General features: G+C 41.1%; 2 protein-coding genes across 3 annotated transcripts in view; both read right to left on the bottom strand.

The window, feature by feature from the left end:
* Nucleotides 1–15,795, bottom strand: part of waplb (WAPL cohesin release factor b) — a 27,434-nt gene extending 11,639 nt beyond the window's left edge. The window contains exons 1-8 of one of the 2 annotated variants that reach the window (XM_067488220.1): nucleotides 15,474–15,795; nucleotides 14,159–14,664; nucleotides 10,175–10,913; nucleotides 7,372–7,739; nucleotides 6,017–6,141; nucleotides 508–603; nucleotides 202–372; nucleotides 1–90 (exon numbers count right to left, since the gene is read on the bottom strand). The exon at nucleotides 1–90 is cut by the window's left edge and continues 47 nt beyond it. In XM_067488220.1, the coding sequence (XP_067344321.1) occupies nucleotides 1–90; nucleotides 202–372; nucleotides 508–603; nucleotides 6,017–6,141; nucleotides 7,372–7,739; nucleotides 10,175–10,913; nucleotides 14,159–14,642 (2,073 nt within the window). In that variant the 5' untranslated portion in view covers nucleotides 14,643–14,664; nucleotides 15,474–15,795. Of the gene's footprint in view, nucleotides 91–201; nucleotides 373–507; nucleotides 604–6,016; nucleotides 6,142–7,371; nucleotides 7,740–10,174; nucleotides 10,914–14,158; nucleotides 14,665–14,913; nucleotides 15,416–15,473 lie in introns of those variants that run through there. The other variant, XM_067488219.1, reaches the window with a different exon arrangement.
* Nucleotides 15,796–16,198: 403 nt separating this feature from the next.
* LOC137105701 (nuclear factor 7, brain-like) lies at nucleotides 16,199–18,379 on the bottom strand. The gene has a single exon (XM_067488222.1). The coding sequence runs from the start codon at nucleotides 18,075–18,077 to the stop codon at nucleotides 16,686–16,688; it is 1,392 nt and encodes a 463-aa protein (XP_067344323.1). The 5' UTR covers nucleotides 18,078–18,379; the 3' UTR covers nucleotides 16,199–16,685.
* Nucleotides 18,380–21,314: the final 2,935 nt, after the last annotated feature.

Genomic DNA, 21,314 nt, shown 5'->3' with positions numbered 1-21,314 from the left:
CAGATATTCAAAGTCATCCGTAAACTCCTGGTTTTCTCCAAACTCCACCACATCATTGAAGTGCTTCACATGTTGAACAACAGTATACAGCTGGAAAAAACAGAGGAGTGAATGACTGAATAAACTACGTCCAGAAACCCATGTCACATCTTTACCAGTGATGGAAGTCGTACGGTGACAGAATAGCTGAAGGTTTTGTACCTCTTTGTGCTCTTTGCGGCATTTGAGTGTGGTGACGGTGTCCTGGTAAGGATCTGTGGGGATGGTGACACACTTGGTGACCTTGGGTGGAGGAGGAGGAGCCTTAAAAATGCCATCATCCTTCTGATCATTGGAGGGTTCCTTACAGGTTCCTCCTGTCGAGGTTGCTGCCTAGAAATGTGTAGAGTTGAAGTGAAGTGGGTAAAAAGGCTTCACACTGAACCTTAATACTTTTGTTGCTTGTGTCGGTTTTGATTAATAATTTTAATCCTGATGCACATGAACTAAAAGTATTTGTATACTTACAGGAGCTGTCTGTAATCGTGAGAAGAAAGGTGGAGGGGGCTCCTCTTCACTCTCCAACGTCCAGTGCCGCGCGTTATACACAGCTTTGGTGGGAGACTGTAACAAAAAAAGATAAAACAGATAAACAACCATGAAGCTGGAAGACAAAATGTGCATATGTCTTGAGTAAGAGACAGGGAAAAAAAAAACATACATGTTTAAACTGGCAATAAACAATTCTAAATTGTCTTTATTCTTGACTATAAGATTGTATGTTTGAGGTGAAACCATTAATACATCAGAAGAAACAGAAGCACCTAATCACTCAAGCCCATAAAAGAGGTTGAAAGGGGGCACGGGCACTGCTTTTTATATATATAAAAAAACAAAAACAAAACTGATTTCTCAAATTCAATTTAATTTGTGTTTTGTTTTACCTTATATTTGGGTATTTGAGGCCTCAAGTGTGGCGCTGTTGAATCTTTTTGCAGTATCGCTCAGTGATCCATGCCCAACACTGGCCCTTAAGTGAGAATAAATCTGCTTCTCTTTCAAAATATGTTCACAGATCTCATCAGCTGTGAGATGTCCTACCATGATTTTTAAATTTTACAACACTGCATTCATTTTCCAGTCTTAAGGTTCCAATGTCTCAGCATTTTTTTTGCTGGCAGTATATTTAAAATGTGTTAAGTCCTATTCAAATCAATGCATTCTCTCTATTTTCCATGATATGCAGTGTCCCATCTTTTTTTGGAAATTTAGTTTGTACATAAAGAAGTCGATGTAGAGGTGAAAGTAGAAAGAAAATAGAACAACTGGATGCACATTAAAATGATGAGGTTTTGCCAGCCAGCACTAATCAAACAGCAGGACACACATGCACACACACACACACACACACACACACACACTCACTCATCCTTGGCTCGTCTCATTTTCTCTTTATTTTTTTTGCCAAACCTGTGGTTGGTGGTTGCTGGGGCATTCATGGTGAAAAACAAAAGAGAACGAGGGAAGGACAGGACAGAGAGAAAGAAAAGGGAGAAGAGAGAGAGTTGGCAGTAGGGGGGAGCACTGAGGGAGATGTGGGGGTACTTTGTGGCCAGCGCACTGCAGGGTTAATAAAGTGAGACAAAAGGAGAGCTTGGGGATGAGCTTTGGTGTTCTGGAAAATCTACGCACCGATTTAAAGCCTCCTACAGAAATGTGAATGACACAGGCGGACATGTACCCCACTGCCCCGCCCACCTGCCGCTAAGCAGCATGGGAGAGATGAGTGTGATGGAGGAAGGTGGGCAAATATGGCAGTTCTCCTGCTGTGGCCACAGAAAAAAGACAGATGCACTGTTTTGGCATTGGAGGCTGTGCACTGAAAGTAAATGGATCTCTTGTTGTTTGACAGCACAAACCAAAAAATGGGCAGCGATGTGAACTTAACTATTTTCTATTCCATTATCCATTATGGTTATTAATTTAGTTATTTTCAAATAAAACTACTGCATGGAGAAAGACAAACTGACAGTGTTTTGAACCAAGGGCCATCAAGACTAGCTCTGGACAAATTGGTTGGACTTTGAACATCTTTTTTTTTTAGGGATAACAATAGTTTTCCACCAAATCTGTAGGTTTTAATTACCAAACATGCTGCCGTTTGTAACTTTAAAGGCTACGGACAAAACCACCCCTTTACTCGTCATCACCAGAACTATCTATTCTGACAAAAACAAACCAACAAGGATTTGAGATCGACATCTTGGAAGATGTAAAAACATTTACGTCAGAAACCCTTTATTGTAAACTTTTGGTGTGGAGGAAATGAGCCCATGAAACAGGCAGGAAGAGTTTGGCAAAAGAAGAGGAGAATACAGATTTTACCACTGAAAGTCTTGACATCCAAATCTATGCTGCATCAAGTCATATGAAAATTCCCCAAATCCCAAAAAAGGTCAAAGATTCGTGGCTTTCGGCTCGTCCCTTCAGGGATCTCTACAGCAAACAGATGCCAAATCAACGTTCAGCACGTTGATTTGGCATCAGTTTTTTAGGCTGGATGCCCTTGTTGATGCAAAGCTCCCATTTTAAACACAGAAATTAGAAGAGTTTTGTTCTCGATGTGGCTTGGTGTCAAACATGGGAACTTTTTTGTAACTTCTACTGGGTCTTTAACAGTAAGATTTGAAAACTTTCAAATATCAAAAGTTGAGTGAGTACTAGGCTGGATTTGATTTGGTTAGTTTCTTTTACTAGGTTCAAAGAAAGGATTATAATAAAATCCCTGTTTTTATTTAAAAGAAGTTATACATGCTGTCTTTTTGGCAGTGAGCCTTGGGCATCATGATAACCAGTATGCAGGAAACTCTGCAAATATAAAAGACAGCTGAATAACAAAGTTATAATTTCCTCTCTTTTTTGCAGGCTTACAAAGAAACAACTGCAGAAGAATGAAAAGCAGCACACTGGTGCTCTGTAGAGTGTCACTGTCATGGGTGTATTAACTGCTCCCCCTCCCAAAAAAACTTCTCCCCAAATAAAGCTAACACCATCTCCTGAATATGAATGAGTCTGTCAACGTGCCGTCATTATGGCAACATCTAATTTCTCAGAGCATCCTCAGTGCAATAACCTAACAGCCCTCCGACTCCGCCAATACCGTGGATTGCCGCTTACTGTAATTGAGCCGGAGTTTTGACGACTCCTCAGAATGCCTGTCACTTCCCAGGGCTATTGTTTTCACAATGAGCTCAACCTGGCTCTTGCTCTCAATTATGTTAATTGAGGATAGAATAAGAGAGCCAGAATGTGTCATGATAAAGAAAGCATATCAGAACAAGGGGAGGAGGTCGAGGTGGAGAGAAATGTTCAGCGAGGTAAAAAGGAACAGCAAAGTAGTCAAGAAGTAGCAATGGAGACAAAACTGGGAGGGAGGACAGTTATTGTGAGAGTCAGAGCATGAAACTGGAGAACGAGAGAGAAAATACAACAAGCTCACTATCATGCTGTCCTATGGGCAAGGTCTGCAAATAATCCTACAGCTTTTCTGCAACGCGAAAAAGCTGAGGAAATTAACTTTACACTTTAATTATTCCAAAGATCCCTACAGGTGTTGGAAGACAACTTCCCAACAAAGTTGTCTCTGCTTCTGACAACACAACAGAGAAGATGAAACACAGTTTTCTTAGACCTGTTAATAATGAAATCTTTGTTTATTCCCTTTCCATGTTTCCGACAAGTTGAACAAGTTACTGACTTCCCAATGATAGAAAGAGTTGATCATCATAAGGTATGATTAGCAATTAAGTTAAAATGAGACACTTTGCCCATATGTTCAATCTCATCCAGAGTTTCTCATTGTTATTGTAAAATGTCAGTTTTCACAATTCCAGCAGTCCTCAAAGAAGTTATTCCTATGGATTTAGCACACGGAGAAGTGTCAAAGACTGCAGAAAAACACAGCAGAGCAGGTAAAGGGAGGTGTAGGTGGAGCAGAGTGGACTGACTTATACTAATGTAGCTTTAAACAAATGTGCACATAACTCTTACAGTGGAGCTCTTATCACTTTTAAGTTGTTGAGTCATTTCTATTTAACACAAGGAGGATGTGATGATAGTCACGTAATTGAAAATTGGAAATCAGATCAAAATGTGTTGTATTACAAAATGTTCTTCAAGTCTCATTCTACCTGCAGAAAGTTTCAGGGAGTGTGGAAACTTCCTCTAAAACTAGCTATTAATTTTGTTCTGTATCATATTGAAGGAGCAAGTCTTTGCAAGAAACATCTTTCATATTTACAGATCCATGACCAAATGTAATCAGTGTTGACTGATGAAGTGACTGGTTGGTAATATGGCCTAGTTGTTTGTGGTTGTAGTAGTACTTTCAGTACTTTGTGATGGGCATACACCAGCACAACTTAGGCTGATTACGGGTTTAGTTTGAGTATTGATGTTGGGGGATTTTCTAGACCTAAACTAAACGGTCATCATTCTTGTTGTGAGTGGACCTGCAATTTGTATGAAAACCCTTTGAACAAGTGAGAATTCAATCACAATTTTCTTGCCTACACACACACAAAGAAATTACTGCTCCCGTTAATCCTGAGCTCCTTCTACATGACTCGTGTTGATTACAACTATTTTTCTGCATCACTTTTCCCAAAGTAGTTAAATTTGCCGCAAACTAAAAATAATCAATTTAACAAGCAGCTGAGACGAAGAGCAGCCTGGCAGAGCTCATTAAGACAAACTGAGTAATCTACACAAAGTGCACTCGGCCTAATTGACAACACTCGTACAACAAAACAAGAATAAAATCGTCTGGTGTAAGGCTTGAAGTGCTGCGAGCTTCATGCGAGAACCAAATATAACTTCAAGAATGAAATGCTGACAACTCATGTACACTTCTATGTTAGCTAAGACTTGTATTTCTGCTGTTTTAATGACATTGCTCTGTCTCTCCTATGAAAAGGCTCCAGGCTCTTATGAAATCAATAGTCTGATATCCAGTCGGCCCAGTCTGAGAGGCGCGGAGTGACAGGCTATTAGCAGACTGATAAATAAAACAGAACCAGTTTAGAGATGTTCAAAGACGACTCAATCCTTCCCCCTCATCCAACCATGAATAAACCACAGCGAACCTCCTCTGCTCTGCCAGCGAGCGTCGCACACACACCACTGAGTCATCCTGGGCGTAGGTGGTCACCCCAAAAAGAACAAGCACATCTCTTTTTTAAATATAAAAAGCGGAGGTTTTACGGTCTAGAAGAAAACATTAGATTTCAGAACTCTGCATGTATTGGATGACCCAGAGGTGCAAACTATACATTTCATTTGGTCTCAAGTCTCAAGCAAAATGCAGCTTACTATTGGGACCTTGATATTTTTATAATTAACGTTTCTTAAAGCTGAGCTGACCGTTACAAATAACATGGAACCCGAGGAGAACTGCTTAATGGCATCATCTTTATACTCTAAAATACAATCAAAATTAAAGGACATATCAGGTCCATAATTTCATTCAATTATATTTCTGTCTCTCTTTTCTGGATAACTATGAAGATTTAAGATGATTATTTAAAAAAATTCTTATGAAATATTCACTATGATGTATACAGCAATATTTTTTATTAAAGTGTGATTCTACTTGACAAATATTAAAGAATATATACGCACACACAAATATTTTCGGGTGAGCCATTCCATTGCCCGAGAATAATGCAAATCACTAGAATTTCTTTTTACAGCATGCTTGAGATCTGTTGGAATGACACTGACTGAAACTAAATATGAGTAGAGGAAATTCATGGATGATTTCAGTGTCTCTATGGCTCAGCCTGGCTGAGGACAAAGTCTAAAAGGGACTTTTTACTTCCTGACCCACATATTCATAGCAAATTCTGCCTAATAACATATCAAAGTACTTTACACATCGCTCAGACTCACAAGGTCCAACACGAACCAGCCACCAGCCATAGATATCCAAGTAATGTGAACTCCAGGGTTGAAGGTAAAGTGTGGTGGTGTGACTGACCTTCTTGTGTGCGCTGAAGATCCTCCGGAAGGAGTCTGGGTTCTTCTCAGCTGCTTTGCCCTGAGGCGGCCTCCTGGGAGCCCCAGCCACCACCTTGAGGTCCTCCTCTGAGAACTCCAGGACATCTGCACACAAAATACACAGTAGTGAGACTTTCAAATTAAAAAGTTACCTGTTGATCTTTATGGTTATATTTTGGGGTAAAAACACAGCACATTAAGTTGTATACAGTAAAATGGCAAGAAGAATAAAAGTAAAAACTAAGTGTAAAAGAATAAAAAGATTGTTTTCATCAATATTTAATGCACATTGAGCCAATACAAATGTACCTTCATCAGAAATGAACTAAAATGTATTTTTAATTCATGTATCAAGGGGGATGCAAAGTTTTGCACTAATTTCATTTTCATAATTTTACTACAACTTTATTTATACACTGCTTGACCATTTGGTTACATCTGATAAAAGAAAGAACATCTGTATGAGCTGAACCTGCACTGTTTTAATGTAATTATTTATGAAAAAACATTTGTATTAGCTCAATGCGCTTTAAATATTATGTTAATAAAAAAAAAAATACTGTTATACTCTGCCATTCCCAAATAAGAGAATGCAAATGATTGTCTGGAATTAGCAATGCAGCTTAGTCAGACAGCACTTTTTTTTTTTTTTTTTTTTTTTTTTTTTAAATACACAAACCTCTGGACCCTGTTTATTAGTTTAACAGCTTCCCTGTCCTGTCTGGCTATTTGAACAACTAATCTCAAGATCAACAATTGAAACTAGGATGGGACAGCTGATATTAATAGATAGATGGATGCCATGGATAACATTTGCCATTTAAAATTAATTAGTTAAACTGATAGGCCTGCAACATATGTCTGGGTTCAGATCCACGACAAAGCCTTATCGAAGTCTGGTTATCGAAACCAAAGTTTAACTTTACCCGTAATCACACTTACTGTAACTAAACACAGTTTAGGTTGTGCTCTCTACTTTTGAGTTAAACAATCCTCCACACGTGACCACAAAGTATAATTACATGTTAACATGAAGCCCTTAGGAACGGCATATTTTTCAGCTGATGCTGATTAATTGACCAAACCAGGAGAAGCTTCACATTAACTCTCAGCTTATTCAGCCCGCTGATTGGAAAGAAACTCATCTAAGCTGCTTTACAATGTTCCTGAGTATCAGCTAAATCATTTGTTGTCATTTAAATATTAGACACGAGCTTCAGAAGTGTAATTTATTCATAGCTAAGCAATACTTCCCTAAGGCCTGCTGCCTGTTGTTTTTAAGATATTATTGAGGACATTGTTCAGGAATTTAGAAGATTAAAGTGTGCGTTTAACCTGTTTGTATTCTTCTGTCCTGCTTCTCAGAGTTCTTCTTGTTCTCTTTGGCTTTTGGTCTTTCTCGACTATCCAGCCTCTCAAAAGGATCTGGCACGTGGTCAGTCGGCATTTCTTCGATGGTAACCACTGGGGTCTCCTTGGCGACGGCAGTCTTCTTGGCCTTCCTTCTCTCTTTGGAGCCATCGTCGTCACTGTCCGCCCCATCGCTGTCACTCATGTCGTCAAAGCCAAAGTATTTAATTTTGTAAGTAGAGCGACCATCTGTGCTGTCACCGCTACTTTCCTCCTGATGTGTGTCTGCATCTTCGAAACCGAACAGGTCCAGCTTATTGTCCTTCTTTGACTTGGTCTGGCTCTGCCTAAACCTGAGGATGATACATCAAGGACATTGTTTACAACCTGTAAGGAAAACCTGAGTTATGCTTTTGATTATTTAATAACATTTAAAACTAATTAATGTTCTTACTTCAGGCTTCAGTATACAGCGTTTGCCATTAGCGAACATGAAAGAGCAGACTGTCAAATTTTAATTAATACTTTCCCATAGAAGAAACTAATCTATTAACTTTAACCTAAGTAATAAATAAAACTTAAATCAAAGTTTGTTTCTTGCAGCATTTGCAGCATGCAGAAGAAATCCCTGTGGCAGTGAGGGGTCATTTTACTTTGATGTTTTGCAGCTTTAACCAAATGAAAATTACTGTGTATTTATTGTCCTTGGCAAAAATGACAATTTACCATAATATATTAGAGCAGAGTGAATGTGCTGTGATGTTTGAACATTGAAATGAGACCAAAATTAAATACAGCTTTAACAGTAGTATCATGCTGGGACACAAAGATATGTAGAAAAATGTGTCAGACAAAAAGCTCAAAACAGTGTTCAGGGAATTAAAAATGTTTCTCCCTTTTCACCAGCTTTCTTCAATCCAATCATTTAGAAAGTATAAAGTGAAAAGCTTAGAAAAATCTATAAATTACACAATAAACCCGAGGTATCTTTTGTTGTCTTAAAATAACCGAATTCATTTTCCAAAACAGCCAAAAGTTCCTCATCGCTTTAACCCTACTCGGGAAGTTTAACTATTGACTTTACTGTGGCATTATATACACTTTTATGGCTGTGTCTTTTTGTCCAATGGAAATATTTCAGGAAGTATTTGTTATTGTTGACACACTTCCTAGAAATTTAATGACATGACATATTTGGAAACTTTCAAATTATGAGATTTAACGTCTGTAGTTTAGGTCCAATTGCGAGCTTTACAAAAACCACCATGATGAGTATAATGATGATAAAATGTTTATCAACCGGGCAAAATGAACCTGTTTTTAATGTGGATGTGCATTTATCTAAAAATAAATCTAAATTTAAAATAATTCTGCTGCTAACACCGTGACGTATATTATCAAAAAAGATCAGTGAGCTTGTTCAAGAAGCAACCATGAAGCCCAAAGGCCTAACACCAACTCCTCCTAGCTTCACAGATAAAATTATGGTTTATGGATCATGAGCAGATCCTTTCTTCTTGTTCACTCCACACTTTGGCCTTTGCATCATTGGGTAAAGCGTCACCTTGGCCTTGAATGTCCATGCACCACAACTTTTGTGGTTTATCTAGGTACAAAACATCCCAAGCAAAGCTCTCAAACTCAGTGGACCAAAGCGGATGGACCGAGCTACCAAACTCCGCACGTTGTGCAACCACTTGCATCTCAACATTTCTTCTCAAGCAAATACCAAATGACTAAATGTAGCTCATCCATTTTTGCAAAACTGAAAGAGCTGAAACAGCTTTTCTCTTCTTGACTTGGTGACATTGAGCTCATGTGATTATATTTTATATGTGTATGTAGCTGTCAAATGTTCCATCTCGAATGCAGACATTCCTGGATCGTCGTAACATCTCCACTGTCTGTTTCTCAATACTAGTTGTTTTCACATTAGTTCAGTGAAACTTGGTTGTTAACTTATCAACATAGCCTCTGCAGGTCTGACCTAACCCACTGAAGCAGTCCCCACTTTAACAAGTCATCTCATCTCCCCCCCAGATGTGTACCACAATAACCATTGAGGCTCCTTGTTAAGAACTAGACGAATGTCACTGTCCAGATTGTAGCTAATACCAAACAAATGAGGCTTCTTCCATAAAGACTCCTAGATTTGTCTTTAACTTGGCATAATCAGTAAACAACTTACTTACTTCCTGAATCCTGTTTTCATCAGGGGAAGAGCTACAAGAGCAGCTGGGGAAAACTTGTAGAGAAACTTCTTTACTTAGATGAGATAAAAACTTTTTAAATGAACATAACACTAAATGAACTGAACTTGTTATTTCTCATTAGTCCGCGACATCTCAAAATTTAGGATTACTCAATTTAAAACGAGACTTTTTAATAAAGTTAGAGAGGAGAATGAGTGGTAAGCAGTTGTGACATTACTTAAGTCAGTGATAAAGTGAGTTGATAATCTGAGGCTGCAGTACAGTAGTTATTGAAAGGGAAAATTCGGAATACGAATTACCTAACTCAGGCTGGACCTAAAGTGGACGTGGGGGGGGGGGGGTAGCATTGCCTCTTGGGAGAAACAAATCAGATATTCAGTATCCCCATATAGCTGGAAGGTGTAAGTCCTTTTTTCATAACCACATCATCTTTTCTAAGTTTCTTGATCACACACCCACATATCATCATAATAAGAAAATAAATCTGTCCAATGCTTTTAGATGTCAATGCATAATGATGTATAAGTTTAAGAGTGTGAATAAGTCTTTTGCTACTAAGGACAACGTTATCTTACCTTGTATTCTGTTCCGTCTTCTTCCGCTGCCATCCCGCCTCTCCCCGATCTGTTGTGCTGCCAGAACTTGCACTACTGCTGCCACTAGGTGGCGCTGTATCACTGCTAAACTCCTCCACAGCTCGCTCTTGTATGGTGACATTACACATCGATATGGAAGAGGGATGCAGTACTGTATAGTCTCGCGTCCTGCCCCGTCCTCTTCCACCACCTGTTGTCTTATTACTGCCGTCAGACATGGTTTTTGGAAGATCGGTGCCAAAAGCAGAGCTGGCAAAGCTGCTAGAGTCTGAGGCTTTGCCAGAGCCCTGTTTGTTAGGCCTCCTGTATGTCCGACAGTTTGAGTTCCTAACAAGTGACGAAGAGAATGAGGATGTTTGGGAATAATCTGATGTCTCTACAAGGAAGTCTGAGTCGGCCATTATGTCCTCACTCTCACCAGGGCTTTGGAGCCGTGGGGGAGAGGGGGGCTTCTCATGCTGGTTGGAGCTGCCTGCAATAACACCTGTTGAGGCCCAGGAGAGCGTAGGGGCGGGGTTGCGAGGTTCTTGGCTGGGTGACGGCGGACGGAGCCCCATAATAACATCCCATGAGTCGTAAGTGGACTCAGCTTTGGTCCCTGTCTTCAGGGTCGTGGTTTGCGCTAAGGGCTTCTTATCGCTGTCACAAACGTTTTGGTACCACGAGTAGCTGTGCTGGTTCTCCAGTGATGAGGATGAGGAACCCTGCTGGGCCTTTCCTATGGGAAAGAAAACAATTTCAGTCTTAATATAAATACCATTAACCCATTTTTATGAAGTCACTGTTTTACTTTACGACTTCTGTTCAAGGGAGGGACAAGCGAACAGAAGCTGGGTGGAAAATGATAAAAATTACAGTGAGAGCACCGTTTTTACCCCAGAAAAAGCTACACTGCAACCACCTTTCTATGTCCATCACAATTATCCAGAGCCCACAGTGTCACATTCAGACATTCAATCATCAATGATACAAAAAAGGAGAAAGGTGGGAACAGTATATTTGATACGCAAAACAAAAATATCTTATTAATTACCTGATTGTTATGGTTACTAACCTTAAGTAAATAATATGTAGTTTAGCAATATAGATGACAATGTGCTTTTTTGAAACTAGCAAAGTACACATCAAAAACACGATCTAGTACATAACACCACCATTGCTACAGTTTGAATTACAAATAACAGAAGGGGCTGCTCAGCAGAAAGACATTGTACGTGATGATGCACCATTTCATAAAAGCACCACCACACACTAAAAAGAGGTCACACAAACACAGCTGGAACTGTGGTTGATTGACTGTTGGTTCTGACAAGCACTTCTTTTCCCATTTGTAGTGTTTCTTCAAAACAAATCAAAAAGGAGGGACCCCCCCCTCCCCTCCCTCTTGGAAATATCTGCACTCTGGTTATTAGTGACTCTCTGGTCGTTTCTGTCTCAACTGATAACCAACCGATAATGATGCTGGACTTGTTACTCAAAGTAAAGACAGGAAATTGCTTCACAGTTTAACATCAAAGAATATGCGGATCTGCTTTGCACAAGAGCTGCGGTTTTTCTGTAAGCTGTGTTGTAAGAGCGCACATGCAACTACAGTAGAAAGCGGGCCGTCGTAATACTTCACGCTCTCTGGACTTTACTGAGATGAACATACACACAAGAAAATATTGTGTTTCAGATTTTGAGTTTACCTGAGCTTTTTCACAAAATCAGACATTTAAACGTCTGATGGTGAAGCCTGATTGATCATTGTCTTGCATTACAGGCGTTTAGCCAAATCTGAGGATGGTGACAGAAGAAGAAAGTCTTGCACAAACACGCAGGCTGTAGAGTGATCAATCTCATTTGCAGAGCTAGACATCACAAACTGGTTACAGAAATCCACAAAAGCATTTATTTTGAGTCTTAGAAATTAAAAGTTCTACATTTGTTTTTCTTTAATAATGTGTTATGTTTACACTATTGCAAAATGTTCCTGTGACTAATACACTTTCAGTTCTTTTTCAGCAGATGGCAGAGCATAGACCGGTCTGTACTTTCTCACACACACAGGAGGTTTAGCAGTGAGAAATCAAGATCTGTATGCTAGAAAATTAGCTTAACTGCTCATGAAAATAACTAAACATTTTCAAAACCGACCTGCATATATGACAGTTTGGGTGCCTGGCTTCAGCAACAAAATGGGGCTTGATATCTCTGCGGCTCACAGCTTGTTAGGTGGAGTGCGTTTGTGAAAAGTGAGTTTGCAGAAATGATTGAAAACGCCGAAAAGAGGAGAAAGGTGTCCTTGAACAATGTGCCAACCCGTTAACCATCAAGCAAAATGAACCGCGACAAACCATCAATGCTGATAAGGTTAAATGGAAAATGGTCTGTTTATAAAGCACTTTTTTTCAAACCACTTTACAATGTTGCTATTCATTCACCCATTTACACACACACACACACAGACACGCACGACGGCAGGTACCATGCAAGGTGCTCGCCTGACCCACCAGGAGTAACTCTGATTCAGTGTCTTGCCCAAGGACACTTTACCATGTAGCCAGACTCTGTAGTCTGTGGGTGGCTGCCTTACCAACTGAAGTACAGCTAACAGCTGTTGTCAGATTACTCAGGAAGACTCCCCAGATGAGACCACCACTGTGTTCTCTGGCTGAAGCTAAAAGTGGTTTCATTATGAGTTCGACAGAAATTCCTTTATATTTGTATTAATTATTTAAACAGCAGATAATTTGACAAATGGCTTCTAAAAATGAGCAGGGCCCAAGTTGCTCTTAACGGGGCCACTTGGTCCATATACCTTCTCTGTCATTAAGGATGATGCACCTCAGTCCCCAGATGACTGAGTGCAGTGTTTCACAAAGTTGAATTTGTCAAACGGAGCTGATAATTGGATGAGCAGGTACATTTCTCTTCATAAAACAAATACCACCGGCCCTAAAGCATTATAATGGATTGTTTTCTTACCATACTATTGTGAACCTATCTGTTCTTACTGGAAAGTTGTGGACAGCCTCTCTTCTTAACCATCAACAAAACAACACTGAAGTCCAACAGGATATAGAAACGAGCATCAGCACAGTGACTCATACGTTAGGTTTGTTTACAGCTACAATGAGAAATCCATACCACTTTAGGTTTATAGCTTAGTAAAATGAACAGTGTCTTAAAAATAAATATTAACCTGAAAGTAGCAACAGTGAACTGTACGAGCACATCTTATCAAAAGAGTTATTTGGTCATGGTTTTCGTCCTATTTACTGGGTCAACATCACCAGCCTGAGTAAGCAGATAAGGGTTGAAGGCAACGTTTCAGTTGAACTTCGACGTCTCAGTGGCTTTCCTTAAATATGCCTGACTGTCCTGACACTCTGAGACTGGAATGGCACTCAGGCACAGCCTGTTGTTCGGAATCAGTTGGATTGGCTCGCATGGCTGTGGCAGGTGGCCAGCAGCGGTCACGGAAAGCTGAGGGTAAGTGAAGCAGAAAGCGACAACACTGACAGCGACCGGCTGTGAGAGGACAAATGGGCTGATTTCTCCAACTTCACCTGCAAATGTGTGCAGTGTCTTACAATTCTGTCTCTGACTACTATAATACTGAGTGAGAACTGTAGTCTTGTGGTCTCTGGATTCAAAGGGGCTCATACAAAAACAAAACCAGTCCACAGTAAAAGAGTGCAATATTGATTTTGAAAACAATCTAAAAATTTTCAGGATTTTATCAATAAGAACATTATATCAGCAATTTGTACAACTTCCTGCAATTCATTCATTACACTTAGGATACACAAATTATATAATTTGGTTCTGTAATTAAACAGCATTTCTTACTGTATATCTGGTCTTCTGTCCGTGATAGCAGCCCATCTCTGATCTAGCTTAAATAATTTCATTGTTAGGCCCAAATAAAGTCCTGATTCACAGCTTCCCAGGTTTAAAGGTTGAGAACTTGTGTATTACCTCTGTTAACACTGCTGCTGTTGAAGAACTGAGCTGTGTCTTGCATCACACTGGGCTGGCTCCTGTCGCTGATCAGCCATGACTCCACTTGAGCAGATGCCATATGGGATCCTCCCTGGATGCTGGACCTGCTCCCCGTGCCTAGAGAAACACCCGGCCTTTCTGCCTGGGGAGGCTCTGCCGAAGCCGGCTTGGCGGGCGACGACTTGCTGCCACCCCGAGATGACACTGGCTTGGATTCCTCATCACTGTCGAACCCAAACGGATCGTCCTTGCCATCGCCACATGGACGGGGCCTCTTGGATACCTCCAGGACAGAGTCACTCTTAGGGACGCCAATGCGCTTGGAGCCCACCTTGGCCTTGTAGGTAGTGTCACCCCATTTAGTACTAAGTGTGCCTCTCTTGGTGGACAGAACTTCGTCAAACTTGGACGTGCCCTCTCCTCCCTTGCGGCTGTAGGTTTTACCAAATCTAGATGTCATTGTTGCACCTGTGTCATATTCTCTGAGACAAAAGTAGAAATATTGAGAGTTTATATGAAAATATTGCACAGACATTGTTTTTTTTCAGTCCAGTAAGCTGAAAAGTACTCAGGCTGTTAGCTAGTGGTTGCTATAATCAACTATATGTGTTTTACTAGATTTTACATCACATTAAAACAAAAACCACTGCCAGTTTTACAACCCAAGAACGACACACTTTAGTACATTTAACTGCCAGCCGTGCTCACTGACCAAATGAAAAGATACGTACAGCATCATCCATTTGAAATATTAGTCCACAAACGTCTTGCAGTTATCGTTCTTACTTTTATTATTGCTTTAAATGTGATTTATTTGAATTTCTTGTCGGTACGCGAGTAGCAAGGTGTAGAAAACACTCGCCAGCAGCTCGGGTCCTTTTCCAGCTGGGCTGACAAAACAAGGCTAACATTAGCTTATCAGAGAGCTAACTGCGCTAGCTAAGTTACTGCTATGAGCAATGGCAGGGTGATAGCAGAAGAATAACGTTACATAGCAACACAACTAAACAGACTGCTGGGGCGAAACAAACCAAACAGTGCATCCGTCCGATGCAGGATGAGAAGTGCACTGCGCTCAGATATGTGGCATTTCTATAACAGTCACCATTGAAGTTAGCTCGAGCTTTAGCCGTTAACGTTAGCAAAATGCTCAACAGAGACCGAATCTTGCTAGCACGAAGCTAACAATAACTACAAACTGACATCGTGTCGTGACACCACGACAGAAATTGTGGATCAAATATTTGTTACTGGCAAACGAACGTCCAGTGTTTTCGTCACATTTCCTTACTTGGTGAGCTAAAGGGCCGATCCGCAGAAAACACCCTCCAGACGCGAAGCGGCCGTTAAACTCGCACAGGACCGGGCCTGCTTTCAAGCTGTCCCGCACAGTATAAACAAGGCCGAACAGACGCCGTTTACGGCGAAATAGCGGATTTCAAGCACGACTGAGAACACCGCAGAGCCAGACTGCGGGGGGAAAGTACAAATTACAACCCCGTCCAACGATATCGGCTCCGGTTTTCACGCTAAATCGCACTCGATTGTCTCCTCAGGGTTGCGACGAAGACCTCAATTGGATTCCCCGCTACGTCAAGCTAACCGGAGATAGCTGAACGTCAACCGTGCTCGGGCTAATCTATCCTTAAAAATAAAGGTATAAAATGAACGTGCAAAAAGAACGTTTGACTAAGCCTAAGTATTATTGACGTATCATTATAAAGCGGAATATTTGAAAAGCGTATACAAAAACCTACCATGTCCTCAACATATTATTCAACGTCACATGAATTACATCGCTTTGCTCTTCAATTCTTCCAAAGTGGTTTTCTTTGGGTTTTATTTTGAAGTTCGCCACCGGAGCTGCTTATGTGTAATACTATGATCTTTACGAAAGTGGCATCGTCTATCTTATCATTACAAATGCTACGTTCAGGTGCTTCCTTCAAACTCGTAGAAGAAAACCTAAAAAAACAAAACGTATTTCATCGAGTCACCGCAGAGATTGTGTAGTTTTTGTTTTTTTTTATTAGTTTGCTAGGACCATTCTGCGGTAAAAATACAACCTGCTTTTCACAGCATAACAAGATAATACTAAAATTTAAAACATTGCCAGGGATGTGTTTACTAAAGACACAATTCTCTTAATACTAAGAGGTGTTTTGTTCCTGCCAAACTGTTTTGATCAATAAAATTAGACAAAAAGTAGCCAAATGTACTGTAACTTGATTTGGATGTATACGCTATGCATTGTTAAAAAAAATCCCTGACCACACACAAAGAATTGTAAGAAAACTTTAATACCATACTTAAAATTTCCTACTGTGTTTTATAAATACAGTGTTTGCACGTTTTTGTTTAAGAAATTACTTTGCTCATGCTCCTTTTTACACAAAAAGGTATTATATTGTACAAATAGTCTTATTTCTCAAATGTGATTTGACACAAAAGTTCAATTAGAATTTAAAAGGACATTTTCATCCTTATCTCCAACTTATGACCTCTATCCTTCCACTCTTACAGAGACCTTTACAGGCAATATTTTCAGAGGCAGTGAATCCCTGGTACAAATGTATGGGCACAGTTTCTCAGTGAAAGCCTGTGTGAAGGAATGTAGGTGTGTGTTGGTATCAGGCTCATGGAATGACAGCTGTCCTTTGTCCCAGTCCAGATGAACTCTGATCCTCCTGATCTTCTGTCGTACTGGGAGAGCAGTGTATTTATTTGTTGGGGAGTATGCTCTGTATCCAACGTCACTGAATTCTACACTCCATACTGTTGACCCCACAAATCCTTGCCTGCAAACCGACTCTGCAAGCACCCCTACTTCCCACTCTCTGCTGTCTCCGACCTCAACGTCCCAGCTGTGAGTCCCGGACGTGTAGCCTGAGCCCAGGACAGAATCCCAGTACTCAAACCTCTCGGGGTTTTCAGGAAGGTGCTGTGTCTTCCCGTGTCTCACGCTGGTCAGATCGTCAGACAGGAGAAGTTCTGCATTGGCTGTGTTCGGATCCAGAATCACAGGGACATAGGAGACTATGTCCTTCATCTTGATCCAGATGTTGTAGGCCAGGTTGCCCAGGTGTTTCGTCATGTCAATGAGAACCCCTGAGCCCAGCTGTGGCACAACCAGCTGAGACTGCATCTTGACTCGTTCCACTGTAGCTTTATAGTTCTGCAGGAAGGCTACATCTGAAGTGCTCAGCTGCTCCGACGTGACTCTGATTGTGTCTGACAGAGCTGCTGTCTTTCTGCTTAGAGCGCCAAGCGTCTCCGTCATCACCTGACTCTTCTGCTCCTCTTCCTTTCTCAGAGCAGCGATCCTGGCCTCCTCTTCTTCCTGCAGAAACTGGTGCAGCCTCCTAAATTCCTCCATGATCTGCCTCTCTGTGTGTTGATACTGGACCTCAATGTGTTCTGCTGTTTGGCTAAATTTGACGTTGACTTCATTTAAAACTTTTAACTTGTCCTGTAAGGGCTTGAGTATTTCCCGGACCTCCCCTCTGTTATCCTGCGCAGCTTCACTGATGGGCCTGAACCTGTGGTCGGTGTGGCTTTTGGCATCTCGACAGATAAGACACACTGGCTGCTCATGGTCCAGACAAAACAGTTTGAGCTTCTCGCAGTGCAAATGGCAGAGTTCCTCACTCCCCAATGCAGGTTTCTGATCTTTCTCTTGTAAAAAGGCCTCACACAAGTTCTTTAGCGCCAAGTTCCGAGGTGGATCACTCCAGTGGGACCTTGCCCTGCACACTGGACACTCTTGGATTAGCTTCCTCTCCCACCAGCTGTTCAGACAGACCCTGCAGAAGCTGTGACTACAAGACAAGATGACAGGATCTTTAAAGATGTCCTGACAGGTGGGACAGCACAAATCCTCTGGACTAGAAGCCATTTTACCTCAGAGTGAAGCTGAAAAAAGCAGCAGGCAGACGGGAAGTGGTGCCACTCCTTCTTCCAGAAAAGATAGGGTCACTTCCAGGTGGGATTGTTTCTCTAAATCTCTTCAGTTTTAGGAGTGATCTGCAGGTGTGGGAGTTTTCTGGGAGTTTTCCACATGTCCCAGTGCTTCCAGTAATCCTTTTTTTCCCCTATCTGTGTTGAAGGTGACTTGCACCGTATGCTCTTCTGTTGCTACTCAGAAGGAAAACAAGTTGAGTTTCCTGATTTGTCACAGGTGAAAGGGAGGAGCTTTGTCAGACAACTGTGCCCCAAGGCAGAACTCTTCAAATGTGAAAGACCAGAGTACTTCCCTCATATTGCTCATTGGGAAATAAAGGTCCAACCCCCCCCTCAATCCACATACTGCTCATAGCAGGCCAGTATGACTGTTTTTCTGTTGGGTTGCGGCTTGTTTTTCAGTCCTTTTGTTAACAGAAAGAACACATTTCATGCTCGTTAGTCAATAGTTTTTATGATTTATTAATACTGTAAATATGGTAACAAATAGGTCTCCTGTATCCTGTGTTTCCCACTCTACGTCATGTGGTCATGTTGAACTAGTTGGCTTTATGTCAACAGACAACTGGCTAAACTACCACTATTGTCTATGTCACACACAGCACTACTTGTTTTTCCAGTTTGTTTAAAGGGGAATGTAGTTAATGCCTGTAATACTATCTGTCGACATTGTTTTTACTGGAAGCTGCTACATTCATTTACTGCACAGACGTCACATTGGTCAGGGTGAGAGACAGATCGAGAAATGACGAACACTCTAAAGAAACTAGAGCTACAGTGTGTTTTTATGTGGGATATTTTGCATTGACCGTGATGCCATGTATGGACGGAGAGAGCATAGACCCTAAGCACAGAGAGTTAAAGACTGTCCCTCCTGTCCCTCCTACAGTGTTTCAGACCTCCAGACTGGACTATAGCTGTCTGTAGTGATTTTGTGCATTATTTTGTTGCATCTTTTGTGTTTGTTTGGTCAATTTCCATCTATTCTTGTTCTTTTGTGTGTGTTGTTTTGGTCTTATTTGATGTGGCTTGTGATCAGTACGCCGGTTGGTGATTCATCCATGACTACATGTCAGCATTCTCTGGAAGTTAGTTAAAAAATGTTTTTCCTTGTTTTTGTGCAAAACTGTCTCCATCTTGTTATTTTTAGGCATAGATGCAGATACTGCAGAAGTGGATGGCTGCTTGTTGCACTTTGCCACAAGACTTGAGATGATCCCAGTGCTTGTTGACATGCCCCCTGCTATGGCTATGTGTTTCTTCAGTGCAATCAGGTCAACTTGGCATCACGCCTTGCTTCTTCAATCCACAAAAAACCTCTCGAAAAGTTACTGTGGAGCGCTAAGCCTGGCTGAAATCCCTGCATGGCATTTAGCAGCTTCTGTGCCAGCATCGGCCTTCCTGCCAGGGAACAGACTGATGTTACAGTACCATGAGAGGTTCAATGTTCTAACAATACAAAACAGATCTGGGTTTTTCCACCAGGATGCCAAACCCTCTCTGAGCAGGCATTGGTTGTAAAGAGTCTGGCAGAGCTTTGTGGTGGCACCTGGAGAGCTTGGGCATCACACAGTTCTGAAGAATAGGTTGGCACAGGGGCTGACACTAGTGCTGGCAGTGCCTACTAAACAACTCTGAGGCCTTTGACAGTCAGCAGATAGCAGCCGTATAGGATCAGCTCTGGCAAAGACAGAGAAGAGAGAGGCCAAATGACTTACCACCCCGATCAACTCCGTTTTTGCCACAGGGGGGTTCAGACTGGAGAGGGAGGTGCTTAAAATTTTGTATCCTACAAAAAAGTTCTCTCTAAGACTTTATTCATTCATTTCTTAACAAACATTTTCTATATAGAACACAACAAGTAGAACAGGCAGAAGTGAAATATAGTTTTCAAGGCAAATCAACTCAAATAACCATGACATAATGTCTAAGGTGAACTTTAGACCAGTGGGCTTCACAATCATCTCCACAACAACACAACTAGACAAGGGAAAACCTTTTAAATGGAAATTCTGTAAATGAAAAACCCAGAGAAGATATCCTCCCCCCCCCCCCGATGTTCATTTGATTTCAATAATTTAAAAAGTAACTGTACCCTTAGATCAACCAAGCCAAATTCTGCAAAGCCAGTGTTTTAAAAATTCCCACTTTCCACCTGTGATCATTGTTCACTCATAGCAGCGTTTGCAGTTTTCAAGCACAAGTGCATCTGAGCGAAGCCGCTGTAGTTTTTGCATATCACCGCTAGATGTCAGAATTTACACATATTCGTTCATTTCAGCCTTATTTACCTCCTCTTTCCTCTTTTTTCACTGAGCCTCGTGTCTTTTGTCTCCCCGCTTTTTCTAGTCCCCATCTTTTCATATTTTCTGACCTCGTGTTGATTCTCAGCATCTTTCCTTTTGCACCTTCTGCCTATATTTTAGAGGAAGTGACCTTTGACCTCTTCTTATCTGTAGGCAGACAGCTGTTTACCAACAGAATATAAAGAAAAGAAACTATCAGGTGAAATTGTGCCGCTGCTGTCACGGGTTTCTTCTCTGGGCCTCCACCAGAAAATTTGCTTTTGTTCACCTGCATGATCCAGGTTTAGTCTTGCCCTCACATGCTGCCCAGATTCCATAAGCCACAGACATCCATCCAGTGCAGCGTCTTGACTGTGATCGTAGATGATTGTTCTTATGATCAGTGTGGAAGATAACTTGATGAAACTTTAATACAACCACATTAAATTCATAGTCATATCTTTAAGAGAAAATATTTTTAAATAGGTTAAACAGGACTAGAACACGACTTGCTATAATTAGGGATGCATTTATGTCAGAGCTCACAGAACTTATCCCTCAACATACCTCAAAGTAAAGTTCGACTGTGTTTCTAACAAACAGAAGACTCTGTACAGACACTTCCTGGAGTCTCCATCTTACTTTCAAAGAATGTTGATTAGCTCCACACTCTGCACACAGCAGACAATCTGAAGAGCAGTGAACACAGCCTGTCAGTCATTTGTGTTTATTCTGACAGGCAGGCAGACAGACAGAAACAATACACACACACACACACACACACACACACACAGAGAGAAACATATATAGCCAGTTATGGCCTGTGGGAAGTCCCCTGGTTTTTGTATGAAATTCTGTAACAGATGCTATTTCCTTTTCTGGGTGTG

This window comes from Channa argus, chromosome 20 (genome assembly GCF_033026475.1).
Source record: "Channa argus isolate prfri chromosome 20, Channa argus male v1.0, whole genome shotgun sequence".
NCBI lineage: Eukaryota > Metazoa > Chordata > Actinopteri > Anabantiformes > Channidae > Channa > Channa argus.
Note: the sequence above shows the minus strand (reverse complement) of the source record. Positions and strands in the feature narration are given on the sequence as shown.

Bases quoted from the DNA above. Each gene is read 5' to 3' on its own strand.
- LOC137105701 (XM_067488222.1), bottom strand. From the start codon at position 18,077: ATGGCTTCTAGTCCAGAGGATTTGTGCTGTCCCACCTGTCAGGACATC.